Source organism: Marmota flaviventris, chromosome 14 (genome assembly GCF_047511675.1).
Source record: "Marmota flaviventris isolate mMarFla1 chromosome 14, mMarFla1.hap1, whole genome shotgun sequence".
Classification (NCBI taxonomy): domain Eukaryota; kingdom Metazoa; phylum Chordata; class Mammalia; order Rodentia; family Sciuridae; genus Marmota; species Marmota flaviventris.
In genome coordinates this window covers 86,778,462-86,795,613 of record NC_092511.1, presented here as the reverse complement: position 1 = coordinate 86,795,613, position 17,152 = coordinate 86,778,462, and the positions used below count along the sequence as shown (strand labels likewise).

The following is a 17,152-nucleotide window of genomic DNA, read 5'->3' as shown; positions in this document are numbered from 1 at the left end:
AATTTGTGATCACTGAGCCCTAGAGTTATTTTGTTATTTGTCCTTGGTTATAAAGGAACTTTAAATAATAAGAAGCCTTTCAAAAATTACGTCTAAGAAGCTAGCTTCTACTACACTCAAAATTCTAGCTACTTAGAGGCTGAGGCAGGAGGATTGCTTGTACTTTGGAATTCAAGGCCAGCCTGGGCAACGTAGCATATATTTAAGGGAGACAGGTTGGGCTGCAAGTGTAGCTCAGTAATAGAACACTTGCCTAGAGTGCAAAGATCATGGGTTCATACCCCAGCATGTCAAAAAACAAACAATCAAAAAAATCCTAACAACTTTTTGCTTGATTTTCATTGTTATGCATTTACATATATAGCATAAAATGTCTTTCAAATGGTTTATTTTCCCAGATGGGTGGTTTTATAGAATTTCGTTGTAAAAACTATTTTTTGTTGTTAATAGACTGTTTAAATTGCTAAAGAAAACTTTATTCTGAAAACTCAGTGTCAGATACCTTAAAATCCTTTCCTGTCTGTAAAAGCAGTATGGTCTGTGAAATAGAAAAGTAAAATTAAAATACTAAAATTAGTTAACATCATGTAAACAATAACGAAGCACATTTTAATACTAGAACCAGTTAAGAAAAACATTCTACTCAAATTTCCTTCACTTACCTAGAGGAAAAAAATAGCTAAAGATCAAATGATTTACACAGAAGCACTTTATTCTTAAAATTTAGAATAGTTTTTCTTTAGATTTCAAAACATGCAGTGGAAAAATTTTTAACCACTGAAGTTTTTATTTCTTGAATTTTTTTGAGGAGAAACACCTTGAAAGTAGCTTCAGAACTTTTTAAACTCATTAGGTTTTTTGGAGTATAATTATGTATATTTTTGTATTTCATTCTTTTTTAATAGTCCCTTAAAGTAGACATAATTATCATCATCCCCATCTTGTAAAAGTGAAACTAGCTAAAGAACTTAAATGGTATTTATTTCATTCTATTCTTTAGAACTTCAGATAAGCATCTTACATGTGCCAGCCACTTGGCCCAGGTACCATGCATGGTATAAGAGAAACCTGAGTTACAATATTGCCATCCTGCTGCTGCCACCAGAATCCTTCTGTCTTCTCATATTTACTAGGATAGCTCAGACCAACACCAGCATTGTAGGCACATCAGCAAACTGACTGCAGGTTATATTGAGCTGTTCTAAATATTCAGGTGCTCAGGACACACACACACACACACACACACACACACATGCGTATACTTATTTATTTATTTTGTGGTGCTGGGAATTGAATCCAGGGCCTTGTGCATGCTCGACAAGCACTCTACCAACTGAGCTATATATCCCCAGCCCCCTCAGGATGCTTTGATCACACACATATCTAGCCCACTGATGGCATCAGTCTTGGCCCATTATTGTCTTTGAACTCTAGCTAGGATTTGTTCATTATCTCTATAGGAAAGAACATTTTTTTTTAAAAAATAATATTTTATCTTTGTTCTTTTTGGTAGACGACAATGAAGGAGACAAAAAGAAAAAAGATAAAAAGAAAAAGAAGGTGGAAAAGGAAGAAAAAGAGAAGAAAAAAGGACCTAGCAAAGCAACTGTAAAAGCTATGCAAGAAGCTCTGGCTAAGCTTAAAGAAGAAGAAGAAAGACAGAAGAGGGAAGAGGAGGAACGCATAAAACGACTGGAAGAATTAGAAGCAAAGCGTAAAGAAGAGGTATATCTTTTATGAAGTTTGCAACATCAATGTTATGTTTTACTTAAAATCTCTCTATGCAGTATCTAACGTTTCTAAGATTGCTATTTGTATAGCAATTTAGTTATACTATTGTTTTGTTATAGATAATGTTATGAAAAGAAAAAAAAAATCCTACCTTTGATTTCCTCATGTAGAGACAAAGGTTGCTAATATATTATTGACAGTAAGCTCCTCTGATGTTAATTGATAATAGTGTACAACATTTTCATTCAGAATCTCACAGTAGTACTTTGCATTTATCTAAAGAACTTTTGTTTATTGAGTTATTTACTTTAAATTTTATAGTTCTTTTAGCTAATACAATTTTTATCTGATATGTATTCTTTCACAGGAGCGATTGGAACAAGAAAAAAGAGAAAGGAAAAAACAAAAAGAAAAAGAAAGAAAAGAACGTTTAAAAAAAGAGGGGAAGCTTTTAACTAAATCCCAGAGAGAAGCCAGAGCCAGAGCCGAAGCTACCCTTAAACTTCTACAAGCTCAGGGTAAGTTGTACACTTAATCAGCTGAATAGTTTGGTAGCTTCTCTCATGCAGTTATGTTCTTACAACGTTAAGGAGAACAGAATTGAATCAGAAGGAAAATTCCTGTGAAATATTGTGAAAAAGTTAAAACATGAGAAACACATGATGTATTTTCATTCCTTAGGAAGATGGCTTCTTTATTTATTTTAAATGTCTATTTTTTAATTATAGGTGGACACAATATCTTTATTTTTATAATTATGTGGTGATGGGCTGGGGCTGTGGCTCAAGTGGTAGCGCGCTCGCCTGTCATGCGTGCGGCCCGGGTTCGATCCTCAGCACCACATACAAACAAAGATGTTGTGTCCGCCGAGAACTAAAAAAAAAATAAATAAATATTTAAAAAAATAATAATAATAATAATTATGTGGTGCTGTGGATAGAACCCAGTGCCTCACTCATGCTAGGCCAGCGTTCCACCTCTCAGCCACTACCTGAGCCTAAGATGGCTTCTTTATTAGGTCAAAAATTTATATGTAAATGATGGCATTTCTATAAATAACCCTCCCAAACAAAAATAGAGATATAATAAAATGAGTACCTGACAACAAATTTCAGTAATTATCAATATTTTCCATTGTTGCTTTATACCCTTCTGCCTCCTTTTTTGTCCTGGAATATTTAAAAGGGAATCCCAGATAGGTTTTTTTTTTCCCCCCTCCCTCCTTTTTTTCCCTTAACTCATAGATATTTTAGTTTCTGTATCTAACAGACGATGGATACATTTTATCATAAATAGATACATTTTATCATAGAGTATGTATTGTGACATTTAGCAAAACAATTTTTTATATCTGATTTTTCTCTCCATATTTTAATATTTTCGACTTATTTTTTACAAATAGTTCACACCTGGATCCAGATAAGATCTACAGATTGCATTTGATTGATATATTTGTCTCACTAACATCACCTCCATTCTGCCCTCTAATTTCAGTTTGCCATTTGTTTGTGGATAATACTAGATAATTCTTTAGAATTTCTCATATTCTGGACTTGTCTAATTGTGTCTGATGTTGGCAAATATACTTCTCTGTCTCTTGTAATTTCCTAAATCCAGTGATTTGGTTGCTTCCTACTACTGATGCTGTGTATTTCTCTCGCCTCATGTTAAGGGGACACGTAATCTGGCTGTCTCTCTTACAGTGACGTCAAGATTGATTAGTGCATTGAGGCATTGACTCTTTTTTTTCCTCTGGTACTGGGGATTGAACCTAGGCCCACTATCATTGAGCTCCCTCCCAGTCCTTTTTTATTATTTTGAGACAGGATCTTGCTAAATTAAGGAGGCTGGACTCAAATTTATAATCCTCCTGCCTCAGCCTCTGAAGTAATTAGAATTATAGGTGTGTGCCACTGTGCCCAGCCCTCATTGACTTTTTGTTTTTTTTTTTTTTTTTTTTTTTGGGTACCGGGGATTGAACTTAGGGGCACTCGACCACTGAGCCATGTCCCCAGCCCTATTTTGTATTTTATTTAGAGAGAGGGTCTCACTGAGTTTCTTAGCGCCTCACTTTGCTGAGGCTGGCTTTGAACTTGCAATCTCCCTGTCTCAGCCTCCCGAGGTGCTGGGATTACAGGTGTGTGCAACAGCGCCTAGCCTTCATTGAGTTTTTAACCTAAGACTTTTAATGCCTAATTGGTGATTTTATATCCTGTATTCCTTAGGAATTATTGACTGGTAATCTAATTTTGTCATTTCTTCTGCATCGAATTAGCTAGACTCTAAAGAAAAACTTCCTGAAATACTGTTCATACATGAAATCCAGAATAAGTGCTTAATTCTTTACTTCTTTTTATTAGTTTTCAAAATAAAAAGTTGGTGTCATGGTAGCCTCCATAGGTGGCCCATGAGATTAATTTTGTGTTTTGGTTGTATGGGTGCCAGGTTAATAGATTTTCATATAATTGATGTGTTTTCATCTCTTGAAGTTTTTATAGTTTGATACTCATATCATAACATCTTTGACCAGTGGCAGTTCATTCAGGTTGGTGCCCAAATAAATAAATCACATTACTTGATCTTTGATTGGTTTTTGCTCTCTCACACAATAAGATATCTCAGGTTTATCTTGTATGTATTCTACCCTAGATCTGGAATCAGCTGCTAAGTCTCAGGGAGTCTTGTAATTAAGAGTGTTCATTAATTAATGGTGATTACAGATGACAAATTCTGTTTTTGTCAAATAGGATGGTTTAAAATAGTGTGTTTGCTCCATCAAGAAGACTATATTGGGTCTTCTCTTAATTTCCTATTCCAATATTTGTAGATTTTTATATTATAGTTCCTTTTGAGACTTAGGCTATAATTATAGTAATATTTATACTTTATTGTGTATTTAGTTTATAACTGATGCTTTAATGAACTTTTGAAATTGTTTATTTTTCCCCCTTGTAAAATCTTAACATATATTTTTTAGTCCCAACATGTAGGTGAGGATATGGTGAATCGTGGCGCTTAAATAACTGACTCAGTGACCCAGATCTAAAACTGTCTGTGTGACTCCCTCTTTAATTATATATTATATGTCTGCTAGGGGCAATAGATGTAGAGAAATACAGTTCTTAGATTGCAGAAAATTTTATTCTGATTTGGGCATATACTTTTTTTGGGAAAAAAATGAAATTAGAGAATAAATTTGGGTATTGTTAGCGCACAAACATCAGATGTGACTGGTGACTATTCGAAAGGCTAAAATCACTCATGAAGCAATTAGGATGGGAGTAATTCACCAGTCTCAGAAATGCTACTTTAAGGAGTAGTTAGACATGTAGTTATGGTAATTAGATGGAAAGCTTAACTTAAAATGAATTGGGCATACGATTGTGTTTTTGTCAAATAACATAGAACATACTTGGAAGAGACATTTTCTTGAATGGTATCTGTGACCCTGATCTTTCTTCGTATTCTTCATAATGTTGCTCAGTGTTTGTCATCTTATTGGTTTCCTATATCTGCTGGAATTTACCATTAGCTGTTGACTATTAAAGATGTATTTCCTTAGACTTAGTAATGGTACTTGTGAATAAGATTTGACCTCAATTTGCTCTGCCATCTCTCTCTCTTTTTTTTTTTTAAAAAAAAGAAAGAGAGAGGGAATTTCAATATTTAATTTTCATTTTTCGGTGGACACAACATCTTTGTTTGTATGTATGTGTGCTGAGGATCGAACCCGGGCCGCACGCATGCCAGGCAAGCGCGCTACCACTTGAGCCACATCCCCAGCCCTGCTCTGCCATCTCTTGATTTAACCATATTTATTTATTTGCTCTATTTAAGGGAAAATATTAAAACAAATATTTAAAGCTGGATAAGAACCATGAGTTAAAATAAGAAAAGATTACTGACTTGACATGAAAAATTTTCATTCTGGCCATATTACTTTATTGAATCTTCCTTGCATATGCTTTTATCTGGTTATTAAGCTGGCCAAAGTGAACAAAAGTGTTATTAACTTTTTTGGTAATGATAATGAAAATGTCTGTTTACTTTGTCCTAGTTTTCTAACATTACTGTTAAAAATACCACAAATTTAGTGGTTTAAAATAGCACATTTTTTTTAATCTTACAATTCCGTAGTTTAGCAGTCTGACCCACATCTTAGTCGGGTAAGATATTGGCAGGTCTACATATTTTTTTCTGGACACTGTAGGGGAGAATATATTTCCTTGTTTTTCTGGCTTTTGGAGGCTACCCACATTCCATGACTGATGACTTCCTTCCTTCATCTTCAAAGCCAGTACCATTGCATCACTCTTTCCCATCTTTCATAATCACATGTACTCTAACACTAGACTCCACTCTGGGAAAAGCTGTTGACTTTTAGAGAATCATGTGATTAAGTAGGGCCTACCTGATTAACCTGGGATAATTTCTGTATTTCAGAGTCCTTAATCTAAGGCACATCTTTAATATTCTTTGGGGGGCGGCTTTAATTCTGCCCAGCATATACTTAAAACTTGTTTGTGAATTCATTAGAGATTAAACATTTTTTTCTTGTCCTATTTCACCATATCTTTCAGAGACCAAAATCCCTTGTTTAACTGGAGATCGATAGCCCTTTGCAGAAACTTGCAGCACGTTATTTAATGCTATTTATTTATCTATAAGGCAGAATGCCTGTCCACTTTAGTCCTTGATACTGTGTGTCAGGCAAAATACAACTGATAAATTATAATTATTTTCAGAAGATATATAAGTGGTGGCAAATTTTGCATTACTACTAAGGAAGTACTTTGAAAGAGCCGATTTTAGAATGGAATCTGTTTTTGTCTTTCTGGTATTGTGAGAGAAAAAAAACAGGTTAAAAGTAGAGTTTATCTTCTTAACTGTGGCCTAGTTTGGGCTTTTCTACTTTTTGTTCTATTTCAGTCAATTATAGTCCCAAATTTATGGAATTACATAATGACAGCAGAGGTTTTTGTGGTCTTTGAGGGGGATGTGAGGAAAAGTTTCAGAATTTCCATCTTTTCATCTGTAAAAGTTTTAAGTTATTTGGTTTTCTTTGAATTGAATACATTGTTGTATAATCATTGTTATAACATTAGAATGATGGGCCCATTTGGCTGCTTTACTTTGGCTGGAGGAGCCAGGAATGGGGTCTCTGATAGTTGAAGGGACTTGCCATTATTTTTGTTTTTACTCTTTCTTTCTCTTTTGCTGCTTGCGCCAAATGGCAGCCCCAATTATATGAAACTTTCTAACAACTTTGGAACATAAAACCTGAAGAGAGATTCATCTTTTTGGCCAGAGGAATCAGAAAGAAGGGCTCCTGGGAGCCACAGCATGTAGGGGAAACTGGAGAGAAGAGAGCTGGAGAAAGAGGTTCTTATAACTGTTTGTGAACTGACATTACTCCCAGGCTCACCAGGAAGCTGTGTATGCTTGGAACAGACCCAAAGAAGCATAGCCAAAGCTTCCAGAACTGAACTATGATATAAACCAATGAACAAAACCTAGACTTACCTCTGAGTGGCTCATGTGCCAGGTAAAATATTGATTCTAAATATAATGTGGAAAGTTAGGTATGAATATTTTAATCCCTGCAGGAGCCACTAAAATTGATTAAGCTAGTAGATAAGGCAAAGTGACATACCAAATATTTAGATAATCCTACAGAAAATAGAAAAGGGGGAGATAGGAACAGAACACAGAGGGAACAAGAAGAAATCTAATAATAGGCCTAAAACCAACCATAATCCTAAAATACAAATGATCTGATCATACCAATTAAAAGGCAGATTGTTTGAGAACAAGAACTAACTATATGCCATCTATAAGAAGTCCATTTTAAATTATTGCAGTACAGATTAGAAGGATAGAAAGAGATACAATGCTAACATTAATCAAAAGAAAGCTGGGGTTGTATTATTAATCTGAAATATGCATCAGAAGAAGTAAATTTCTAATAAAGAGGAAGTTATATAACAATAAAAAGTTCATCTTCCAAAAAAGCTGTAACAATCCTGTATGTATGTGTCTAACCTAAAATTCATATCATTCACTGAAGTAGGTCATTTTTTGAGTCATAAAACAAATTTTAAAGCCTTTCAAAGAATTAAAATCATGTATAATGTTTTTTTTGTACCAAAACAGAATTAAACTAAGAAGGAATAATAGAAATATCTTGTAAATACACAAAAATATGGGGAAATTGAAGAATATACTTTTAATTAACCCATAAGTCAAAGAGAAAAACCCAAGAAAATTTGTCTTGGGTCAGATGAAAATGAAGGTACAGCCTTGGATGGAATTCAGGTAAAGGTATACCACATCCAGATTTGTGAGATGCATGCAACTGACACAGTTCATAGAAGGAAACATAGCCTCAGATACAAAAAAAAAAAAAAAATTTCACATCCTTTGTTTAAGAGTCCATCTTAAACTGAAGGAACAAAATAAGCAGAAGGAAAGAAATATTAAAAATAATGAAATATCAAATGGAAAACTAGTAGAGAATCAGTAAAACTTTGAAATGATCTGTAAAATTGATAAACCACTAGCTATACTAAAAAAAAGTTGAGCTTAAAACCAGTATTAGAGTGGGTCACAGGTGGCACACAACTTACTACTTATAATCCCAGCTACTTGGGAAGGTGAGACAGGAGGGACACAAAAGTTTAAGGCCAACCTAGACAACTTCTCAAGACCCTATCTAAAAATTATTTAAAAAAGAAAAAAGAAAACGAAAAAAGGACTGGGGATGAGAGCTCTTTCCTAGCATACATGAGGCCTTGGGTTTGATCCCTAGAACCGCAAACCAAACAAAACTAATATAAGGTAGCTGGGTGTGTTGGCACACGCCTGTAATCCCAATGGCTAGGGAAGCTGAGACAGGAGAATCTCAAGTTCAAAACCAGCATCAGCAATGGCAAGGCGCTAAGCAACTCGGTGAGACCCTGTCTCTAAATAAAATACAAAATAGTGCTGAGAATGTGGCTCAGTGGTTGAGTGCCCCTGAGTTCAATTCCTGGTACCAAAAAAAAAAAAAAAAAACCCAACTAATATTAGGAGTGAAGCATGGAGTCTTTGCAGGAATAATAAGGAATAACTATGAACAATTCTATACCCAGAAGTTTAGGAACTTAGATGGAATTACTATGAACAATTCTACACCCGAGAAGTTTAGAAACTTAGATGAAATAGAGCCATTTTAAAAAGACAAAGTACCAAAACTTACCAAGAAACACAATCTGAATATTCAGTCATATAACTGTTTTTAAAATATAGGACTATATATCCTATTTAAATTTCATCTGAGTTCATTACCCACAAGGAACACTCCAACCCCCCTAGATTTCACCAAGGAATTCTAATAAATATTTAAAGAAGTTGGACCTGTTGTGAATATTAGGAAATACCCAACACATTTTGTGAGGACAGCATTATCCTTGTTGCCAACTGAGATAAAGATAGTTCAAGAGAGGAAATATACAAACTGGTGTCCCTTGTGAGCTTAAATATAGAAATTCTCAACTAAACTTTAGCATTTTGATTCCAGCAATATATGTGCATATTTATGTATTTATATATATTTACATCTAAGGAGAAATCTGTCATGATCAAGTGTGGTTGTCCTGGAAATGCAAAGTTGGACTAATATTTGGAAATCAATAAATATATTTTGCTAATCAATAATCCAAAGAAGAAAAATCCATGACCATTTCAATAAACGCAGAAAATTTATTTGGTCAATCTTATCCTCCCATATATATTAAAAGTCCATACAATATCTACAAAAATTTACAGCTATTATGCTTAATGATGAAAGACAGAATGCTAAACCTTAACTTGGCGAGATGACATTAAACCTAGGTTGTCCACTCTCACTGAATTCATTCAGCACTGCACTGGAATGTTCCTAACTGCTGGTAGGCTAAATAAATTAGTCCATGAAACAAGTAAATTTGTCTATGCACAGATGATGGTTATCTACATAACAAATCCCATGGAATCTCTACTCCTTTACCCCAAACAGCCCAGCATTAATAAGTGAGATCAACAAGGTTGGAGATACAAGACCATTATGGAGATATCAGATGTATTTCTTTATGTTAGCAATTAATAATTGAAAATAAAAAATTGAAACAGTAATGTTTATCATGATAATTTAAAAAATCAGAAGAGTTATAACCTAATATTTGTAGGATCTACATGCTTAAAACTATAAAGTAGTATTGAGTATATCAACAGCAGTGAGTAAACCTGTATAAATGGACAAATACTGTATTCACAAATCATGAGACTTATTTTAAGGTAATCAGTTCTTCAGAATTAATCTGCAGTGTCAGTGTTATCCTAGTCAAAATCTCAGCATGTTTTGTGGACATCTATAAATTACTTTCAAAATGTATGAAAACACTGAGGAGTTAGAATGGCCAGAAGTACTCTTAGTAAAGGAAAGAACAAGTTTGGAAGACTCAGGACTGGATTTCAAGCCACAGGAAATCATCAGAACAGTGTGATATTAACAAAATAGACTGGGAGAACAGAGAATCTATTTTGGTTAGTTGATGTGTTGTCTTTTTTTTTCCTCCCTCCTAGAGGGGAAGGGTATTTTAATGGATAAACTAAGTTTTTGCATAAGTGGTACTGGAATAATCAGATACTCGAATGCAAATGACAACAAAAATCTTAATTCCTACTAATTATAGACAGATTACTGAAGAATGGACCTTAGACCTAACTGAATACACAACTATAAAAGTTTTAGAGGAAAACACAGGAGACAATCTTGCTGTTATGTATAAGGCCAAAAAAAGTGATTAGGTATAAAAGTATAACTCATAAAAGGGAGAAATAATACATTTTGAGGAAGTCTGACTTTCTTTGCAGAAGACACCATTAAGAGAATTCCAGTGGTTAAGTGCCCTGGAGTTCAATCCTCCATGCCAAAAAAGAATACACATACTTGACAAAGAATTAATATCCAGAAAATATAAAGATCTCTTCATATTCAACAAGAAGAAAACCTTTATGTGTTAATGTAGGAAAAAGATTTAAGCAGCCATGCTCACCAGGAAGTTATAAACGTGAATAAAATGCTCAACATGATTAGTCACTAAGACCCCAATGAGGAAGCGCTATACATTTATTAGAATAACATACATCTGAAAAAATAAAAACCCGTCTTTATCAAATGCTGACAAGCATGCAGAACAGCATTTCTGGTGGGAATGCAGAATTGTAAGGCCACTCTGGAAATCAACTGTAGTTTTTTTTTGATAAAAATTAAATATGTGTTGGGTGGGGGTTTGGCTTAGTGGTTGAATGCTTGCATAGCATATGGAGGACCTTGAGTTTGGTCCTCAGGACCTCAAGTAAGTAAACAACATTGAGTAGTATTTACCTTACATCATTCCTATTCTGAAACATTTATTCAAAAGAAATGTTAGTGCAGAAACAATTGCCTCAAAATGAAAGCATTTCACATATCCTTCAACTAGTGAATGGATAAACTGGTACATTCATACAATGGAATGCTACTCAGCAATACAAAGAAGTGATACTGATAGATACAACCAAGTGCATGACTCTCAAATCCAGTATGGCAGAAGCCAGACTAAAAGATTTCATTTTTGTGACATTTGGGAAAAGCAGATCTTTAGGAGTAGATAACAGATTAATGTTTTTCCAGGGACTATTGATGTGAGAAAGATTTCACTGTGTGGAGTCTTACTCATAAATTTAAGACCTGATATTTTAAAGAGGGTTTTCCTTGAATGCCATTTTTTATATTTGGTAGTATGAGGTGAAAGAAATATTACCTTTTTAAGTACTGATTCTGAGATGACATACAAATGATACAAACCTAAAGTTTTCCATTTTTATCCTTTAGGTGTGGAAGTGCCATCAAAAGACTCTTTGCCAAAGAAAAGGCCAATTTATGAAGATAAAAAGAAGAAAAAAACACCACAGCAACTAGAAAATAAAGAAGGTTTGTTTATAAAATAGCGGCTGATTGAGAAACTATTTTGCCTGTTTCTTATAACTTTTAAAATAAAATGCCGTCTTAAATCAACAAATCAAAAAAGTTTTTGATGGTGGTGCCAGAAATTAAACCTAGGGCTTCACACATGCTAAGCATGTGCTCTACCACTGAACCACATCCCCAGTCCCCAGAAATGCATTTTGAAATTCTTTCCCATATATTGTTTCTTCACATTGTCCTCACTCTTAGCTGATCCAAATGAAAGGCTAATGGGAAAAGTTCTTTAGTTTGAAAAATATGAGACTTACTTAAGAAAATTGTTACCTGAAAAGCAAAAATATCAGTTGTTTTTCCAACTTAGCTTTATTCCATGAACAGAAGGAGTAGTTTCCTTTATAATATTTGCCTGATTACTGAAGAAATAGATTCTTACTATGCAGTTTTATCAGTAGTTAACTATCTTAATAGAAATTATGTGCTATAAAAATGTTGAATTGATTTCTGTCCCCTTTTCAGTGTCTGAACCATTGGAAATAAGTGCTGCCGTAGAAGTTTTGGAGCAAGAAATACCAGAAAAAGAAGAGACAGCACCTCCTATTGAACCAGGCCAGTAACATTAGCCTGTTAGTTAATTAATTCCTTTTAAATAGTGCTATGTGTCATAAGTTTATTAAGTTGTTTTAGACCACATAAACATCTAGCTAGGCGACCCCCCCCCCTTTTTTTTAATAGTTCTTTTCTGTAAACCATTTTTTATTTTCACTTTGAGAAAGTATCCAAGTGGGACTTGAATCTGTTTTCTTTTCAGTAGTATCATTAACATATTTTGGGGAGATGCTAGAAGGATTTGGATTTTATGTTTTTAATTCTTGGGTTTGATATCTCAAGGCCCTGAAGTTCCTTTACTTAATGCTTCCCAAATCAGATTGTAAGCATTTTTAATTAGAATGTTTTTTTAAAAATTGGCATTTAAAAACTTTCTCAGGGGTCATTTCTATTTTCTACATAAATAAAAGCAGTTAAGTTTTTCTTTTTCACTTGTGTTGAAGGGTTGGGGAAAATCTCTGGCCTCCTTTTTTTTTTTCACCCTTTTTAAATGAATCATTGTTCCAGCTCATTAAATTAATGAGAGCGCCAATGGCTAGCCAAATGGAAGTTTTGTATGCAAGAGAATTTCCAAAGTTTAAAGATAGGATAAGAGTGGGAAAAATAAAGAGAATGTAAAGCCTGAAACATGATGGTAAATGATGAAATTGGCAAAATCCTTTCCTACCCTTTTGCCTGGATCAGCTGCAGCTTAGCATTAATATGGTGAATTAGAGAAAATAAGTTGATATGACCTATTGTAGCACCATAAAAAATTGCTAATTCAGAGCAGTGTTTTGGGTACTTGCTTCTGAGTCTCATTTTCTCCTAAAGGTGGCTTATCCAGACTTGTTTATAAATAATAATTACTACAGGAAAGGATATGCCCCATCTTTGTCTTTTTTCTTTTAATTATTTTCCTTTCTTTGTATTTTTGTTAATTTTTTTTATACTGGTGATTGAACCCAGGACCTTGTGCGTGTTAGGGAAGTGCTCTATCACTGAGGTATACTCCTGCCCCTCTTCATTTAATAAGTTTTTGCCTGGTTAGAATCTCAGTGAAAAAAGAGTTGTGATTGTTAAATTATTAAATTCTTTAATATTCAGATAATCAAATTTTAGCTTTCTCCCTATTTTGGGGTTATAAGCATAGTACTCGTTTTTTATTTTGAGCTGGCATGGTGATGGTAATTTTATAGCTTCAACTTTGATATTTAAGTAGTTTCCGCATGTTTTTGTAAAGGTTAGAGCAAAATAAGTAAATTCTATGACTAAAGTATGAGTTGAAAGTACAAAAGGTAAACGTGAAATTTTATCCTGAAGAACTGTGAGTGTATTCACGTACTCCTTCCAATATTTAAAGGAACATTTCAGTAATTTTATTTACTTCAAATATGAAATCTGGATTAAGTTTAACATGGTATGTTGTAAGTATAGAAGGAAATGTAGTGCATTTATTAAGTGAATTATAACATCCTAATTATGGTTCCAAAGATTGTAACAAAGCTGCATACATACTTTTTGTGTAAAGCATTTCTTTTTTATGTCAACATAATTTTCCACTTTTTTCTATAGGAAGTCTTATATTTCTAAATGTGTCTAAAATGAAAATTTTTTTACTTACAGAAGAGGAGGAGGAAACTGAGGATGGTGGATTGGATGATTGGGAAGCTATGGCCAGTGATGAGGAAAGAGAAAAAGGTGAATAACTCATAAGCACACATTGATAAATTCCATCGTTTTTAGAGATCTATATATTTAAATAAAAATCTGTCTCCTGGTTAAGACAGACAGGTGAACATTCCTGGGGATGAGGACCAGTATTATTCTCCAATGCTATGGTTCCTAAATCCAAGTGAATGGGTTTTCAGAAAGTCATGTGTAAGATCGCTTTTCAGGGTTTAGAATACATTTTTTTCCCTGAATGATGATGTTATAAATAAGGTTGTTATTTATGTAGCCTACAGAAAGCCCTAAAATGCAGTGAGAAGTCGGCTAATTATAGCTTCTAATCACTATGAATAAGAAGTACACAGGGTTTTTTTTTCTTTTTGTTTTTATCAATACTTTTCATTTGTCACTAAAATCTCCACTTTCTTTGGGTTTAATTTATTATTATTTTTCTGTCTTCTTGAGAATAATTTTTGGCTCTTTGATTTTTAAAATTTTTTTCCCAGTCTCCCTTCCCCACCCAATCCTTGTTTAAAGCCATAAGTTTTCTTTAAGCATGGCTTTCATCAAATTCCACAAGTTCTGATATTTTCTAATTTACATTTGATATATATATATATATATATTACAAATAATGCATTTACTGAATTTCTTAATTTATAAAAGTGAGTAATCAGAGAAGATAACTGTCTTTTGAAATACGTAGTCTTGATTTAGAGCCCAGCATATGATCAGTTATTATGTTTTATATGTATTAGAAGGCATTCTGTAGTACTTGGATGCCTTGATTTCTATTGTTAGCTCAAGTTTGCTGGTCTTTTTAGCCTTTTCTGTTTTTGATTTTTTTTTTTTTTTTTTCTGTTGTGTTTTTACTCTTACTGGGACCATCACATAAAACATTAAAGGAACTCCCACCACTATTGTGGATTTTCTGTTTCTCCCTAAGTTGTGTTAATTTTGTGCTTTATATATATTTTGATGCTAAGTTATTAGGTGAACACAATCTTAGATCTTTCTGATGCACTGAGACTTTTGTATAATATTGAAATATATATTTCCTTTTTCAGGTAGTGCCTTTGCCTTAGAAGTCTGTTCATAGCTACACCAGCTTTGATGTATAGGATCATTTTCTATCTTTATTACTCTTTCTATATTCTTAAAAAGCATTGTCTCAGTGTATGCTGCTGTAACAAAATAGCACAGATGGGGTGATTAAAGTTTTGGAATAGGCGAGTCCAAGATCAAGTTACTGACATTGTCTGGTGACAGTTGTTCTCTACTTCCAGGATGGTATGTTGTTGCTGCGTCCTTCAGAGGGGAGGAAAACTGTTCTTACATGGTAGAAGGGTTGAAGGGCATGAGGATTGAAATGCTTCTGAAGCCTCTTTTAAAGAACATTGACCCATTCATTATAACCTAATTCTCAAAAGGTGCCACCTCTTTAATACTGTCACAATGAATATTGTGTTTCAACATGAATCTTGGAAAGGACATCACATTTAGACCATAGCAAGCTTAGTTTTGTCAATAACTATATTTTACCTAGGGTATATTAACATTTGATGTATTGATGAAACATTGGTTTTAAGTTTTTCACTTTACTAAGTCCTTTATTCTGTTCCACCACGCCCTTCCTTTCTAGCCATCTTTTAGATAATTGTATTTTTTTAATTCCATTTTATTTTCCTTTTATGACCTTGGAAGTTATATATTTTACTAATTCTTTTAGTTGGTTGCTCTAAAAGGTTTTTAACCTGCATTTTTTGAATAACCAAGGCTAATGTTACCCGGTTTTCCCAGCAATGAAGGATTTTCGAGTACATAAACATTTTCTTAACTCCCAGTTTATATATCATTGCTCTCATTTCTTTTCATTCTGTATGTTTTTCTGTATTAGCTTGTTACTCTTATTTATACTTTCAATATTTAAGTTTACCCACATTCTTAGCATTTTGTTTTGCTGCATTTCTTCCTGCATCTTTGACCTTCGATTTGGGATTGTTTCTTCTTTTCTGAGGAACCCTTTTCAGAATTCCTTTTTGTATAGATCTGCTAGTCAGGCATTCCATTTTTTTTTCTAAAAATATCTTTATTTCATTATCATGAAAAACTTACTGAGTGAGGAATTGTTGGTTGAAACTTTTAACACTTTGAAATTATCATTCCTTTGTCTTAGCTTTCATTGTTTTTTTGAGAAATCAGATATCAGCCTAAGTTTTTATTTATTCTGCTTATATGGCTTTATGAATGTGTGGTTTTGTTTTTGTTAGTGTTATGGTGTAAGTCATCATCTCCCATAGGGTTGTAAGTGTGTCTGTGATAGATCTTCCTATATTGCTGTTTCCTTTCCTCTTTTCTGTAGTTTCTACCTGTTGACTCTCATAATTCATTCTGGATTGTTTTTTCTGTCTTCTAGGTGATTAATTTTCCTTAGCTGTTTCTACCCTGTTGTTAAGCCCATCTCATTTGAGTTCTGAATTTTATTTCTTGGTATTCCAGTTTCAGAATTTACATTTGGCTATTTTTGTATATTGTCTATTTACCTTCTTAAATTTTTAACTCTGTTGCTCCCTGAATGTTAGAAGCATAGTCATTTAAAAATACTTGCTTTTATAACTTAAAGTATACCCTTTGGGTATCTTATATGCTGATTTTCCTTACATAAATTTTTTCCTCATGTGGCTTGATACTTTTAAGTATCAAGAATTGAGGTATTTGTTTTCACCTTTTCATTCCTTTTCTTCCCACTTTTGCACGATCATTAGGATTGTACTCTGTAACTAAAGGCCTTGAGCAGCAGAACTTGTGTTAGATAGTTCACTTATAAAACTGTAGAAATAGTTTAAAGTCAAGAATGATCTCTGTTCTTTAGAGCCAGTTGTTTATGTACAGGTTGAATATTCTTTATCTGAAATACTTGAGATCAGAAATCTTGGATTTTGGATGTTTACATTTTAAAATATTTGTGTGTGTGTGTGTGTGTGTGTGTGTATGTGTATATATATAATGTGATATCTTTAGGATGGGACCCAAGTCTACATGAAATGTACTGTATTTCACATATGCCTGCTGTACATAGCCTAAAAGTTATCTTATACAATATTTCAAATACTTTTGTGCATGAAATAAGGTTTATTGATATGGAATTCTCCACCTATGGTGTCATGTTGTGCTCAA

General features: G+C 33.6%; 1 protein-coding gene across 2 annotated transcripts in view; it reads left to right on the top strand.

Moving 5' to 3' along the window:
• Eif5b (eukaryotic translation initiation factor 5B) overlaps positions 1–17,152 on the top strand; it is a 57,995-nt gene that overhangs the window by 17,726 nt on the left and 23,117 nt on the right. For both annotated transcript variants that reach the window (XM_027950637.2, XM_027950636.2), the window contains exons 5-9: positions 1,514–1,725; positions 2,099–2,249; positions 11,627–11,725; positions 12,236–12,325; positions 13,931–14,005. In XM_027950637.2, the coding sequence (XP_027806438.2) occupies positions 1,514–1,725; positions 2,099–2,249; positions 11,627–11,725; positions 12,236–12,325; positions 13,931–14,005 (627 nt within the window). The remainder of the gene's footprint in view (positions 1–1,513; positions 1,726–2,098; positions 2,250–11,626; positions 11,726–12,235; positions 12,326–13,930; positions 14,006–17,152) is intronic.